A 16,102-nucleotide genomic window follows, 5' to 3' on the forward strand; every position below is an offset into this window, starting at 1 on the left:
GAATGGCTGATCTATTTTTCCCTCTCAGCCCCATTGTCATGCCTTCTCCCCGTAACGTTTGGTGCCCTTACCAGTCAAGAATCTATCAATCTCCGCTTTAAAAATACTCAATGACTCTGCTTCCATCGCCTTCCTTGTGTGCCAATGAAATCCATAGGTTCACCTCCCTCTGACTAGAGAAATTCTTCCTCTTTTCCATTTGTAAAGGTGTGCCCTTTTTGGCTGGGGCTGTGGCTTCTGGTCCTGGATGCTCCCACTGCTAGAAACATCCTCTCTACATTCACTCTATCTCGGCCCTTAGTTGTGAGGTTGTCCATTAATTTTGGACAGAGTCCTATTCACCCACTCATTGAGTCTTGCAGCACGGAAACAGGCCCTTTGGCCCAACCTGTCCATTCTGACCAAGAAGCCCAGTCAAAGCTGGTTCCATTTGCCTGTGTTCCATTTGCCCATCTTCCACTAAACCTTTCCTATGCATCTGCCTGTAGTACCTGGCACAACTACCTTCTTTGGCAACTCGTTCCATATACCACCCCCCCCCCCCCCACCCTCTGAATGAAAACACTCATCAGCTAATGGCCTCAGGTCAAGTGTTGACGTGGGATTAATGTTGATGGGTCAGCATGAACATGGCGGGCTGAAGGGCCTGCTTCTATACTGTATGATCTTGTGACTTTGAGGTGTCTGTTCCTTTGCCCTTTCTGGGGTTTTGTGGGGACCGTTCCAGAAAATGGGAGCCAGTTGGTTCTACGGCATTGATGTCAAGAGGGATCTTGTGGTTCAAGCCTATAGCTCCCTACAGCACAACACAAGTAGATAAAGTGGTATAATAGGCATGCAATATTCTTGCCTCCATCTATCGGGGTAGTCGGTGTGAGTCAGGAAGTCACATTGCTGTTTTATAAAACTCTGGTTAGGCCTCATTTGGAGTATTGTGTGCAGTGGACCTAGGGTTCCCAACAGTCCCGTATTAGCCGGGACATCCCGTATATTGGGCTAAATTGGTTTGTCCCGTACAGGACCGCCCTTGTCCTGTGTTAGGCCTGGACACTGTAGGCCTGGACACGGTAGGCCCGGGGGCCGCTGTAGGCCCGGACACTGTAGGCCTGGACACTGTAGGCCCGGGGGCTGCTGTAGGCCTGGACAGTGTAAGCCCGGAGGCCGCTGTAGGCCCGGGGGCCGTTGTAGGCCTGGATAGTGTAGGTCCGGAGGCCCGGGTGCAGCCTAACCAAGGTTGCGTAGCAACTCGCCTCCTGGCCCGGGCAGCTGCCATTGATGGAGCAGGAGCACATGGCCACTGGCTGGGTGAGGTCACGTGGGGCGCGGGGCGGTGACGTCACTTTTTGTCCCTTATTTGAGAGTGAGATAGTTGGCAACCCAAAGTGGACCTGTCAAAGAAGAGTCCAAACGCGAACTCCAAATGTCTGATCTGCTGAGTCATTTTGTGTCCTTTTGTGTAAACCAACAACAGTAGTTGCTACAAGTTATTTAGGTGATGCTGCCTGGTTTAGAGGGTATCAGCTATAAAAGAGGTTGGACAAAATTGGGTTGTTTTCTCTGAAACGTCGTAGAAAGGGCGACATAGAAACATAGAAAATAGGTAAAGAAAGGAGGCCATTCGGCCCTTCGAGCCAGCACCGCCATTCATTGTGATCCTGGCTGATCGTCCACAATCAGTAACCCGTGCCTGCCTTCTCCCCATATCCTTTGATTCCACTAGAGCACTATCTAACTCTCTCTTAAATCCATCCAGTGATTTGGCCTCTACTGCCCTCTGTGGCAGAGAATTCCACAAATTCACAACTCTTTGGGTGAAAACGTTTCTTCTCACCTCAGTTTATTCTAAGACTGTGGCCCCTGGTTCTGGACTCCCCCAACATTGGGAACTTTTTTCCTGCATCTAGCTTGTCCAGTCCTTTTTATAATTTTATACGTCTCTATAAGATCCCCTCTCATCCTTCTAAACTCCAGTGAAGTTGAACTCCAGAGACCTGATAGAAGTTTATAAAATCTATAGGGCAGGATAGATAATACAACTATTTCCCGGACTGGAAATGTCAAATACTCGGTGGGTGTAGCTACTAGATCAGAGGGGGGACGTTTAAAGGAGATGTGCTAGAGTAGGGCCGCACGAGAAACTGGTGAAACACACAATAGACAATAGGTGCAGGAGGAGGCCATTCGGCCCTTCGAGCCAGTACCGCCACTCAATGTGATCATGGCTGATCATTCTCAATCAGTACCCCGTTCCTGCCTTCTCCCCATACCCCCTGACTCCGCTATCCTTAAGAGCTCTATCTCGCTCTCTCTTGAATGCATTCAGAGAATTGGCCTCCACTGCCTTCTGAGGCAGAGAATTCCACAGATTCACAACTCTCTGACTGAAAACGTTTTTCCTCATCTCCATTCTAAATGGCCTACCCCTTATTCTTAAACTGTGGCCCCTTGTTCTGGACTCCCCCAACATTGGGAACATGTTTCCTGCCTCTAACGTGTCCAACCCCTTAATAATCTTATACGTTTCGATAAGATCCCCTCTCATCCTTCTAAATTCCAGTGTATACAAGCCTAGTCGCTCCAGTCTTTCAACATATGACAGTCCCGCCATTCCGGGAATTAACCTGGTGAACCTACACTGCACGCCCTCAATAGCAAGAATATCCTTCCTCAAATTTGGAGTCAATGATGAAGGAACTCAGTGGATCAGGCAGCATCTGTGCAGGGAAATGGCAGGCGACATTTTGGGTCGGGACCCTTCTTCAGACTAACTTCAGAGATTAAAAAAGGTTTTACTGACATAAAAAGTGGGAGAACAAAGGGTGGTATCTGTGTAGGAAGGAACTGCAGGTGTTGGTTCAAACCAAAGATAGACACAAAATGCAGGAGTAACTCAGTGGGTCAGGCAGCATCTCTGGAGAGAAGGAATGGGTGACGTTTCGGGTCGAGACCCTTCGTCAGACTCTGAAGAAGGGTCTCGACCCGAAACGTTCAGACTCTGAAGAAGGGTCTTGACCCGAATCGTCACCCATTCCTTCTCTCCAGAGATGCTGCCTGTCCCGTGAAGGAAGGTGTCTGCAACTTTAGATAGTTCCTCTGTCCCTCTCTTCCCCTCCCCCTTCCCAGATCTCCCTCTATCTTCCTGTCTCCACCTATATCCTTCCTTTGTCACGCCCCCACTGACATCAGTCTGAAGAAGGGTCTCGACCCGAAACGTCGCCCATTCCTTCTCTCCCGAGATGCTGCCTGACCTGCTGAGTTACTCCAGCATTTTGTGAATAAATGTCTGTTGGAGTGATAGTCAGGAGGATTAAATACCTAAAGAAGGGTCTCGACCCGAAACGTCATCTGTTCATTCTTCCACAGATGCTGCCTGACCTGCTGAGTTCCTTCAGCTCTTTTTTTTTTGCACAAGATTCCAACATCTGCAATTCCTTCCCAGCTTTAATCAGGACCATCCTTTCACCAACTAGAGAGTGGTCCTGACCTACCATCTACCTCATTGGAGATTCTCGGACTATCTTCAATTGTACTTTACTGGACTTTATAATGAACTAAACGTTATTCCCTTTACCCTGTATCTGTGCACTGAGGACAGCTTGAGTGTAATTATGTATTGTCTTTCAGCTGACTGGTTAGCACGCAACAAAAGCTTTTCACTGTACCTCGGTACACGTGACAATAACCTTTATCTTGCACCAAACGTTATTCCCTTTACCCTGTATCTGTACACTGTGGGTGACTTGAGTGTAATCGTGTATTGTCTTTCCGCTGACTGGTTAGCACGCAACAAAGCAGCTTTTCACTGTACCTCGGTACACGTGACAATAAACTAAACTAAACTAAACTTGCGTCTCCAGAGAAAAAACGTAACCACATTTGAAGTCACATTAGGGCGGCACGTTGGCGCAGCGGTAGAGTTGCTGCCTTACAGCGCCAGAGACCCGGGTTCCATCCCGACTACGGGCGCCGTCTGTACGGAGCTTGTACGTTCTCCCCGTGATCTGCGTGGAGATCTTCAGTTTCCTCCCACACTCCAAAGACGTGTAGGTTTGTAGGTTAATTGGCTTGGCAAATGTAAAAATTGTCCCTAGTGGGTGTAGGATAGCGTTAATGTGTGGGGATCGCTGGTCGGCGTGGACCCGGTGGGTCGAAAGGGTTTTGTTTCCGCGCTGTATCTCTAAAATAAACTAAACTTGGTAAATGTAAAAGTTTAAAAAAATTTAAATGTCCCTAGTATGTCAATAGTCAATAGTCAATAGTGGTTTATTTGTCACATAAATGTGTAGTGAAATGAAACATTACCCACAGTTGAACAATAAGACCAATAAGATTAATCAATAAAAATGCAATAACACATACAATCACAACTAACATCCTACATGTGTAGGATAATATTAGTGTGCGGGGATCGCTGGTCGGCGCGGACACGGTGGGCCGAAGGGCCTGTTTCCGCGCTGCGTCTCTAAACCAAACTAAACTGGACTAAAGTGTTGTGATGTTGTGTGAGGCTTGCCGAGACTGATGGGGGACAATCTTTCTTGTTCGACAGGGAAATACCTTCTCCCCCCTGCATCGGCACAGCTGTTGTGGCAGCAGACGATGGAGGCAACCAACCTAGTCCGTATGCGCAGCCTGACACTTGGCCAGTCAGCTCCCGCCCTCACCGCCAGTCTGGTAAGTGCACCTCTTCAAGCCTTCCTGCGGGTGTCACAAGTGGGCCAGGGTGGCGCAGTGCTCGCAGCGCCGGAGACCCGGGTTTGATCCCGACTACGGGAGCCGCCCGTACGAAGTTTGTACGTTCTCCCCGCGGGTTTTCTCCGACATCTTCGGTTTCCTCCCACACTCCAAAGACGTACAGGTTTTGTAGGTTAATTGGCTTGGTGCATGTGTGAAATTGTCCCGAGGGTTGTGTTAATGTGCGGGGATCGCTGGTCAGTGTGGATTCGGTGGGCCGAAGGGCCTGTTTCCGCTCGAAACTAAACACTAAACTAAGTTTACAGCCCAGCGGTATGAACATTGACTTCTCTAACTTTAGGTAGTTCCTCTGTCCCTCTCTTCCCCCCCTCCCCCTTCCCAGTTCTCCCACTGTCTTCCTGTCTCCACCTATATCCTTTCTTTGTCCCGCCCCTCCCCTGACATCAGTCTGAAGAAGGGTCTCGACCCGAAACGTCACCCATTCCTTCTCTCCTAGATGCTGCCTGACCCGCTGAGTTACTCCAGCATTTTGTGATACCTTCGATTTGTACCAGCATCTGCAGTTACTTTCCTACTAAACTAAGTTCACAAGTTATAGGAGTGGAATTAGGCCATTCGGCCCATCGAGTCCACTCCGCCATTCAATCATGGCTGATCTCTGCTTCCTAATCCCATTTTCCTGCCTTCTCTCCTTAACCTTTGACACCTGTTGTAATCAAGAACTTGACTTAAAAATAGAAACATAGAAAATAGGTGCAGGAGTAGGCCATTCGGCCCTTCGAGCCAGCACCGCCATTCAATGTGATCATGGCTGATCATCCAGAATCAGTACCCCGTTCCTGCTTTCTCCCCATATCCCTTGATTCCGTTAGCCCTAAGAGCTACAGTATATCTAACTCTCTCTTGAAAACATCAAGTCAAGTCAATTTTATTTGTGTAGCACATTTAAAAACAACCCACATTGACCAAAGTGCTGTACATCAGTTCAGGTACTAAGAACTAACATACAATGGCACACAAACATAACAGCACATACATAAACACTTCACAGCGCCCCCTCAGAGGGCCTCAAACGCTAGGGAGTGGAAATAGGTTTTGGGCCTGGACTTAAAGGAGTCGATGGAGGGGGCAGTTCCACAGTCTAGGAGCTGCAACCGCAAAAGCGCGGTCACCCCTGAGCTTAAGCCTAGACCGCGGGATAGTCAGTAGCCCCAAGTCGGCCGACCTGAGGGACCTGGAGATTGAGTGGTGGGTTAGAAGATTTTTGATATGGGGGGGGGGGGGGGTGGGACAAGCCCGTTTAGGTCACAAGCCCGCAAGTCACATCCACTGACTTGGCCTCCACAGCCCTCTGTGGCAGTGAGTTCCACAGATGAATTATCCTCTGACTAAAGAAGTCCCTACTCAGCTCCTTTCTAAAAGAGCTGCCTTTAATTCTGAGGCGATGATCTCTGGTCCTGGACTCTCCCACCAGGTGTTCTGTAAGTTTCAATGAGGTTCCCCTCTCAACCTCCTAAACTCCAGCGAGTACAGGCCCAGTGCTGACAAACGCTCATCATGCCTTCTCGGTTCTAGAAACATAGAAACATAGAAAATAGGTGCAGGAGAAGGCCATTCGGCCCTTCGAGCCTGCACCGCCATTCAATATGATCATGGCTGATCATCCAGCTCAGTAACCCGTACCTGCCTTCTCTCCATACCCCCTGATCCCTTTAGCCACAAGGGCCACATCTAACTCCCTCTTAAATATAGCCAATGAACTGGCCTCAACTACCTTCTGTGGCAGAGAATTCCACAGACTCACCACTCTCTGTGTGAAGAAATGTTTTCTCATCTCGGTCCTAAAAGACTTCCCCCTTATCCTTAAGCTGTGACCCCTGGTTCTGGACTTCCCCAACATCGGGAACAATCTTCCCGCATCTAGCCTCTCCAACCCCTTAAGAATTTTATATGTTTCAATAAGATCCCCCCTCAGTCTTTTAAATTCCAGCGAGTATAAGCCTAGTCTATCCAGTCTTTCTTCATATGAAAGTCCTGCCACCCCAGGGATCAATCTGATGAACCTTCTCTGTACTCCCTCTAAGGCTAGAATGTCTTTCCTCAGATTAGGAGACCAAAACTGTACACAATACTCCAGATGCGGTCTCACCAAGGCCCTGTACAACTGCAGCAGAACCTCCCTGCTCCTATACTCAAATCCTCCTGCTATGAATGCTAACATACCATTCGCTTTCTTCACTGCCTGCTGCACCTGCATGCCTACTTTCAATGACTGGTGCACCATGACACCCAGGTCACGTTGCATCTCCCCTTTTCCTAATTGGCCACCATTCAGGTAATACTTTCCTGTTCTTGCCGCCAAAGTGGATAACCTCACATTTATCCACATTATATTGCATCTGCCATGCATTTGCCCACTCGCCTAATCTATCCAAGTCACTCTGCAGCCTCCTAGCATCCTCCTCGCAGCTAACATTGCCACCCAGCTTCGTGTCATCCGCAAACTTAGAGATGTTGCATTCAATTCCCTCGTCCAAATCGTTAATATATATTGTAGATAACTGGGGTCCCAGCACTGAGCCTTGCGGTACCCCACTAGTCACTGCCTGCCATTCCGAAAAGGACCCGTTCTGGAATCATTCTTGTAAATCCCTGGCCTTCTCCAGAGCCATAGAATCATACAGCACCGAAAAAACAGCCAGGGGAAAGAGAAATGAAAAGATACAGACGGCGATATAGAGAAATATAGAACAAATTAATGAAAGATATTTTACAAAAAGGAACAATGATAAAGGAAACAGGTTGTTGTTAGTTGTGGGCAAGGTGAAAGGTCCCCACACATTAAGGTGAAAGGTCCCCACACATTAAGACTGTCCTACACCCACTAGGGACAATTTTTACATTTATACCAAGCCAATTATTGTTCATTGGCTATATTTAAGAGGGAGTTAGATGTGGCCCTTGTGGCTAAAGGGATCAGGGGGTATGGAGAGAAGGCAGGTACAGGATACTGAGTTGGATGATCAGCCATGATCATATTGAATGGCGGTGCAGGCTCGAAGGGCCGAATGGCCTACTCCTGCACCTATTTTCTATGTTTCTATTAACCTACAAACCTGTACGTCTTTGGAGTGTGGGAGGAAACCGAAGATCTCGGAGAAAACCCATGCAGGTCACGGGGAGAACGTACAAACTCCGCACAGACAGCACCCGTAGTGGGGATCGAACCCGGGTCTCCGGCGCTACATTCGCTGTAAGGCAGCAACTCTACCGCTGCGCCCTATAGTAATAGTTTACTATTGGTAAACATCGCAGCACCGAGCTGGCTGTTTGCTAACCATCCTCACGGTAACTTTATATCCTTGGAGGACAAGTTCAAAATCCCAATATGACTATTCACACCAAATTAGTTATCCGACCTTTTTGATGTAGCCTGCATTTTGTGGTAGGTTAATCATGATTATTGTTGCAATATTGATTAAGAAGAACCTCTTAGTCCAAGGCTGAGCTGATGGTTTTAGTTTAGTATAGTTTAGGTTAGAGATACAGCGCGGAAACAGGCCCTTTGGAATCCACACCGACCACCGATCCCCGTACAGGAACGCTATCCTACTCACACTGGGGACAATTTTACAATGATACCAAGCTAATTAGCCTACAAACCTGTACTTCTTACGAGTGTGGGGCGAAACCAGCGCACCCGGAGAAAACCCACGTGGTCACGGGGAGAACGTCCAAACTCCGTACAGACAGCACCCGTGGTCAGGATGGAACCCGGGTCTCTGGCGCTGTAAGGCAGCAACTCTACCGCTGCACCATCGTTTCACCCACGGTTTTCTTTTGGGTTTATATTTCTGTGATTCCCTTTTAAAGGTAGCTATTAGCTGTTATCACACTGATGCTTCTACATATTTGCTAACTAAGTTCAGTCCACTGATTTGTATTGTCCCTGTCGGGTGACACGGTGGCGCAGCGGTAGAGTTGCTGCCTCACAGCGCCAGAGACCCGGGTTCCATCCTGACTACGGGTGCTGCCTGTGCGGAGTCGGTACGTTCTCCCCGTGACCGCGTGGGTTTTCCACTGGGTGCTCCGGTTTCCGGATTCCTCCCACATTCCAAAGGTGTGCAGATTTGTAGGTTATTTGGTTTGTGTAAATTGTCCCTAGTGTGTAGGATAGAACTAGTTTACGGGAAGATCAGCACGGACTGGGTGGGCCGAAGCGCCTGTTTCCATGTTTGGATCTCTGCACTAAAGTGTGGGGATTACGTATTAGTGGTTGATTGCACAATTTAGTCTGGTTTAGTTTTAGTTTATTGTCACTTGTACCGAGGTAGACAATAGACAATTGACAATAGACAATAGGTGCAGGAGGAGGCCATTCGGCCCTTCGAGCCAGCACCGCCATTCAATGTGATCATGGCTGATCATTCTCAATCAATACCCCGTTCCTGCCTTCTCCCCATACCCCCTGACTCCGCTATCCTTAAGAGCTCTATCTAGCTCTCTCTTGAGTGAATAGAGTGAATAGCTTTTGTTGTGTGCTAACCGGTCAGCGGAAAGACCAGATATGATTATAATCGAGCCGTCCACAGTGTACAGATACATGATAAGGGAATAACGTTTAGTGCAAGGTAAATCCAGTAAAGTCCGATCAAAGATAGTCCTAGGATTCCCGATGAAGTAGATAGTAATTCAGGACTGCTCTCTGGTTGTGGTAGGATGGTTCAGTTGCCTGATAACAGCTGGGAAGAAACTCTCCCTGAATCTGGAGGTGTGCGTTTTCACACTTCTGTACCTCTTGCCTGTTGGGAGAGGGGTGAAGAGGGAGTGGCCAGGGTGTGACTGGTCCTTGATTGTGCTGCTGGCCTTGCCGGGGCAGCGTGAGGTGTAGATGGAGTCAATGGAAGGGAGGTTGGTTTGTGTGATGGTCTGCAATTCTCTGCAATTTGAATTAATACGGGACTGGATGTCTTACTAACTGAATAATACATTGCAAAAACATGCAAACTTTGGGTTGCATGAAATGTCCGATCCGTCTCGAATTTGTGCCATGGTTGGACCCCCAGCTCGATATTTTGAACTGCTTGGAATATTTCCCCGCGGAGTTTGTCTGCTCAATCAGCAACTGATTAATGCAGAATGTAACAGCCTGACTGCCAATTTGGAAATTAATTTGTGAATTAAGGGTTGCAGTTCAGTGTAGTCCAGGAGTCTCTGTGACTGTAATGGACTTCCAGGCTCTGGTGAACTCTACCTGCCACTCAGTCTCACTTTCCACTGGTGGGAGAGGCTAAGGTCCGGAGGTCGTAGCCTCAGAATTAAAGGACGTTCCTTTAGGAAGGAGATGAGGAGGAATTTCTTTGGTCAGTGGGTGGTGAATCTGTGGAATTCTTTGCCACAGACGGCTGTGGAGGCCATTAATGAAAATTAATAAAATTAATTATAATTAATAAAATATTTTTAAGGCAGAGGTAGCTAGATTCTTGATTAGTGCGGGTGTCAGGGGTTGTGGGGAGAATGCAGGAGAATGGGGTTGAGAGGGAGAGATAGATCAGCCACAATTGAATGGTGGAATAGACTTGATAGGCCGAATGGCCTCATTCTGCTCCTTTCACTTCTGAACTTATGTAATTTGAATGGGTTCATTGCGACAATTGATTTTTTTAAATAAACTTTGTTTTGAATTTCTGCAGCGCTGAAGGGGCAATAGTGATATTTTGGCAAAGATAGATACAAAATGCTGGAGTAACTCAGCGGGTCAGGCAGTATCTCTGGAGAAAAGGAATAGGTGACGTTTCAGGTTGAGACCTTTCTTCAGAAGACTCTTCGTCTGAAGAAGGGTCTCGACTTAGAGACAATGAGACTCAACAACACGACCTTGAACCACCTGGAACAACCACTTGGGTGGGGCTGGGATGGAGAGAGAGGGGATGCAAGGGTTACTTGAAGTTAGAGAAGTCAATATTCGTACCGCTGGGTTGTAAGATGCCCAAGTGAAATATGAGGTGTTGTTCCTCCAAGTTGCGTTTGGCCTCACTACAAAGAAAAACTATTCACTCCCTCCTGCTTCTTGGGGAAGTTAAAGATTGCTGGGTTTCGGGACGTTTAGTTTCGAGACACAGCGCGGAAACAGGCCCTTCGGCCCACCGAGTCTGCAGCGACCAGCGATCCCCGCACACTAACACTATCCTACACACACTAGGGACAGTGTACAATAATACTAAGCCAATTAACCGACAAACCTGTACGTCTTTGGAGTGCGGGAGGAAACGGAAGATCTCGGAGAAAACCCGCACAGGTCACGGGGAGAACGTACAAACTCCGTACAGACAGCACCCGTAGTCGGGATGGAACCCGGGTCTCTGGTGATGTAAGCGCTGTAAGGCAGCAACTCTACTGCCGTGATAAACGTTAAATGTTCAAAATGTTCAAAATCTCACACGCTGCTTCTGGTGAAAGTTGAAGATTCGCTGGGTTTTCAGGTCTTTTGATGGCCACACAGGAGTTGTCATTCCCAAACCTCATCTTTGCAATCATTGCCTATTACGTTTCCTGTTCCTCTTTTGCAAACATGATATCTATTTATTATGCTCTCAAAGTAGTCACTTTGCTGTCAGCTTCCCGACCAGTGCAAAGTGTATTTTCTTCCTGCTATTTAAGGCTGTCAAAACCACTTAAAGTTGAATGTTCCTCCTCAACATTCCTGTCGTATCGTATTTCATATTTTCTTGCAACATTACATGGGACCGCCTGTTGAAGAAGTGCTGAGTGATCTCCTCCTGCCCACGCTAGAAACATAGAAACATAGAAACATAGAAAATAGGTGCAGGAGTAGGCCATTCGGCCCTTCAAGCATTCAATATGATCATGGCTGATCATCCAACTCAGTATCCCGTACCTGCCTTCTCTCCATACCCCCTGATCCCTTTAGCCACAAGGGCCGCATCTAACTCCCTCTTAAATATAGCCAATGAACTGGCCTCAACTACCCTCTGTGGCAGAGAATTCCACAGACTCACCACTCTCTGTGTGAAAAAAAACGTTCTCATCTCGGTCCTAAAAGACTTCCCCCTTATCCTTAAACTGTGACCCCTTGTTCTGGACTTCCCCAACATCGGGAACAATCTTCCCGCATCTAGCCTGTCCAACCCCTTAAGAATTTTGTAAGTTTCTATAAGATCCCCCCTCAATCTTCTAAATTCCAGCGAGTACAAGCTAGCTGACAAAGCTACACTGTTCCCCTATTAATATTCCCTATAATCTATTCTTCCCGCATTTCTATCAACTGCCCACCCCCCCCCCCCCCCCCACCCCGCTCTTTAGGCTTTAAGGCCCGGGCTACCTCCACTTCCACTGCAGCACCCATCCACTTGTGTCCTACGTGTGTGGGGGTGCCTTCCGGGCCCGGATTGGCCTCACCAGTCACTTCCGGATCCACAGTCACCAATCCTCCAACTGAAAAGTGAAGTCATGATCATCTTCTAACCCGAAGGACGAACAACAACAACATAAACTTTTGAGGCCCACCGAGTCCACAGTACACCAGCACTCTCCTACACTCGAGCAAACATTCACAATTGTTTTTACCGAAGCCAATTAGCCTACAAACCCGCACGTCTTTGGAGAGCGGGAGGAAACCGGAGCATCGTGGATTGCACTGATGTCTTGTTTTTGAGAAGCACAGTCTTTCATTTCTTGTAGAATTTCTTGTCCAATTTTCGTACTATGGATTGTGTATGTACTTGTGAGGCTGCTGGATGCATGATTTTCATTGTATCTGTGCCTTCGCCGTGCATATAAGAATTATAAGCTTAAGAATAAGGGGTAGGCCATTTAGAGCTGAGATGCCGAAGAACTCGTATGTTGAAAGACTGGATCGACTAGGCTTGTATACACTGGAATTTAGAAGGATGAGAGGAGATCTTATCGAAACGTATAAGATTATTAAGGGGTTGGACACGTTAGAGGCAGGAAACATGTTCCCAATGTTGGGGGAGTCCAGAACCAGGGGCCACAGTTTAAGAATAAGGGGTAGGCCATTTAGATCTGAGATGAGAAAAATCTTTTTCAGTCAGAGAGTTGTGAATCTGTGGAATTCTCTGCCTCAGAAGGCAGTGGAGGCCAATTCTCTGAATGCATTCAAGAGAGAGCTAGATAGAGCTCTTAAGGATAGCGGAGTCAGGGGGTATGGGGAGAAGGTAGGAACGGGGTACTGATTGTGGGTGATCAGCCATGATCATCGCCGGTGCTGGCTCGAAGGTCCGAATGGCCTCCTCCTGCACCTATTGTCTATTGCCTGTATGACTGGGTGTATGACAATAATCTCGACGACTCCAATTCTGTTTGTGAGTTGTGTTTAGATTAGTTTAGAGATAAAGCGCAGAAACATGCCCTTCGGCCCACCGGGTCCGTACCGACCAGCGATCCCCGCACATTAACACCATCCTACACCCACTAGGGACAATTTTGCCATTTTACCAAGCCAATTAACCTACACACCTGCACGTCTTTGGAGTGTGGGGGGAAACCTGAGCACCCGGAGCAAACCCACACACACGGTCACGGGGAGAACGTACAAACCCCGTACAGACAGCACCCATGGTCAGGATCGAACCAGCGTCTCTGGCGCCGTGAGGCAGCAACTCTACCGTTGCACCACCGGTCTCCACTGCCTTCTGAGGCAGAGAATTCCACAGATTCACAACTCGACCAGTGCAGCCCATTCGCTTGGCGATAAATGGCCGGTGCTGGAAAGAGCCGGAAGGGCTCGGGTCAGACCGCATCCACAGGGAAACACGGCCACTGTTTCAGGTCAACAACCTTTTCGTCAGCGTTTGTGGCCACGTCTGTTCTTAGATGTATGTTGTCGGGTCACTAGATGGGGCTAATGAGCAGCTTCCCATTGTTTCAACTATCTCAAGGGGACACTGAATTTGAAAAATGTCCCACGGATAGACACAAAACGATGGAGTAACTCAGCAGGACAGGCAGCATAAAAATATCTCTCAGTTTCTTGTGGCCAAAGGATTTAAAAATCCATAGAAGAAAAATAGCACAGCTAGTCCCTGCTTGCAGACACAATAGACAATAGGTGCAGGAGGAGCCCATTCGGCCATTCGAGCCAGCACCGCCATTCACAGTGATCATGGCTGATCATCCACAATCAGTACCCCGTTCCTGCCTTCTCCCCATATCCCGTGAGTCTGTTATCTTTAAGAGCTCTATCTTGAAAGCGTCCAGAGAATTGGCCTCCACTGCCTTCTGAGGCAGAGAATTCCACAGATTCACAACTCTCTGGGTGAAAATGTTTTTCCTCATCTCAGTTCTAAATGGCCTACCCCTTATTATTAAACTGTGGCCCCTGGTTCTGGACTCCCCCAACATTGGGAACATGTTTCCTGCCTCTAACGTGTCCAACCCCTTAATAATCTTATACGTTTCTATAAGATCTCTCATCCTTCTAAATTCCAGTGTATACAAGCCTAGTCGCTCCAGTCTTTCAACATACGACAGTCCCGCCATCCCGGGGATTAACCTAGTAAACCTACGCTGCACGCCCTCAATAGCAAGAATGTCCTTCCTCAAATTTGGAGACCAAAACTGCACACAGTACTCCAGGTGCGGTCTCACTAGGGCCCTGTACAACTGCAGAAGGACCTCTTTGCTCCAAGTTCAAGGAAGTGCAGGTGCTGGAATCTTGAGTAAAGCACAGCAGGTCAGATTCAATTATACTTTATTCTGAGGTCTGAAGAAGGGTCTCGACCCGAAACGTCACCCATTCCTTCTCTCCAGAGATGCTGCCTGACCCGCTGAGTTACTCCAGCATTTTGTGTCTGTCTTTGGTGTAAACCAGCATCTGCAGTTCCTTCCCACACAGTTTATTGTTACGTGTACCCAGTGCTAGCGTGCCACGAGATGATAGGCTGGGCTGCCGAAGTATCTCAGCTGCATCCTTTCCGTTCTTCCTTCCCTTCTGTTTCACTCATCATGTGCTTTCTCATACCTGCGGTTCATCTCTCAATTTTCAGTTTGATTTAACGGACGGCACTGGTAGTGGTGCAGCTGGTAGTGCTGCTGCCTTAGAGCACCGGAGACCGAGGTGCTAACCTGCCCTCGGGGGCAATAGACAATAGACAATAGACAATAGGTGCAGGAGTAGGCCATTCGACCCTTCGAGCCAGCACCGCCATTCAATGTGATCATGGCTGATCATTCTCAATCAGTACCCCGTTCCTGCCTTCTCCCCATACCCCCTGACTCCGCTATCCTTGAGAGCTCTATCTAGCTCTCTCTCGAATGTTTTCAGAGAATTGGCCTCCACTGCCTTCTGAGGCAGAGAATTCCACAGATTCACAACTCTCTGACTGAAAAAGTTTTTCCTCATCTCTGTTCTAAATGGCCTACCCCTTATTCTCAAACTGTGGCCCCTGGTTCTGGACTCCCCCAACATTGGGAACATGTTTCCTGCCTCTAATGTGTCCAACCCCTTAATAATCTTATACATTTCGATAAGATCTCCTCTCATCCGTCTAAATTCCAGTGTATACAAGCCTAGTCGCTCCAGTCTTTCAACATATGACAGTCCCGCCATTCCGGGAATTAACCTAGTAAACCTACGCTGCACGCCCTCAATAGCAAGAATATCCTTCCTCAAATTTGGAGACCAAAACTGCACACAATACTCCAGGTGCGGTCTCACTAGGGCCCTGTACAACTGCAGAAGGACCTCTTTGCTCCTATACTCAACTCCTCTTGTTATGAAGGCCAACATCCCATTGGCTTTCTTCACTGCCTGCTGTACCTGCATGCTTCCTTTCAGTGACTGATGCACTAGGACACCCAGATCACGTTGTACGTCCCCTGTTCCTAACTTGACACCATTCAGATAATAATCTGCCTTCCTATTCTTACCACCAAAGTGGATAACCTCACACTAATCCACATTAAACTGCATCTGCCAAGCATCCGCCCACTCACACAGTTTGCACGTAACTTCCTGCGTCCACGCGGATGTTCCCCCTCGTCTCAAAGACGGGGGCAGCACGGTGGCGCGGCGGTAGAGTCGCTGCCTCACGGCGCCGGAGACCCGCGTTCCATCCTGACCACGGGTGCTGCCCGTGTGGAGTTTGCACGTTCTCCCCGTGACCTGCGTGGGTTTTCTCCGGGTGCTCCGGTTTCCACCCACACTCCAAAGACGTGCAGGTTTGTAGGTTAATTGGTTTCGGTAAAGATTGTAAGTTGTCCCTGGTGTGTGGGATGGTGTTAGTGTGTGGGGATCGCTGGTCGGCGCGGACTCAGTGGGCCGAAGGGCACTGTGTCTCTGAAACTAAAACTAAAACAGGTGGGTTTGTAGGTTAATTGCCCCCTCTGTAAACTGCCTGTAGTTTAGTTTTTACAGATGCAGCAT

General features: G+C 48.2%; 1 protein-coding gene across 2 annotated transcripts in view; it reads left to right on the forward strand.

Annotated features, from left to right (window-relative positions):
• LOC144592204 (microtubule-associated serine/threonine-protein kinase 4-like) overlaps nucleotides 1-16,102 on the forward strand; it is a 344,807-nt gene that overhangs the window by 11,235 nt on the left and 317,470 nt on the right. For both annotated transcript variants that reach the window (XM_078396718.1, XM_078396720.1), the window contains exon 2: nucleotides 4,550-4,674. In XM_078396718.1, coding sequence (XP_078252844.1) covers nucleotides 4,600-4,674 — 75 coding nt within the window. In that variant the 5' untranslated portion in view covers nucleotides 4,550-4,599. The remainder of the gene's footprint in view (nucleotides 1-4,549; nucleotides 4,675-16,102) is intronic.

Source organism: Rhinoraja longicauda, chromosome 3 (genome assembly GCF_053455715.1).
Source record: "Rhinoraja longicauda isolate Sanriku21f chromosome 3, sRhiLon1.1, whole genome shotgun sequence".
NCBI classification, from domain to species: Eukaryota; Metazoa; Chordata; class Chondrichthyes; order Rajiformes; family Arhynchobatidae; genus Rhinoraja; species Rhinoraja longicauda.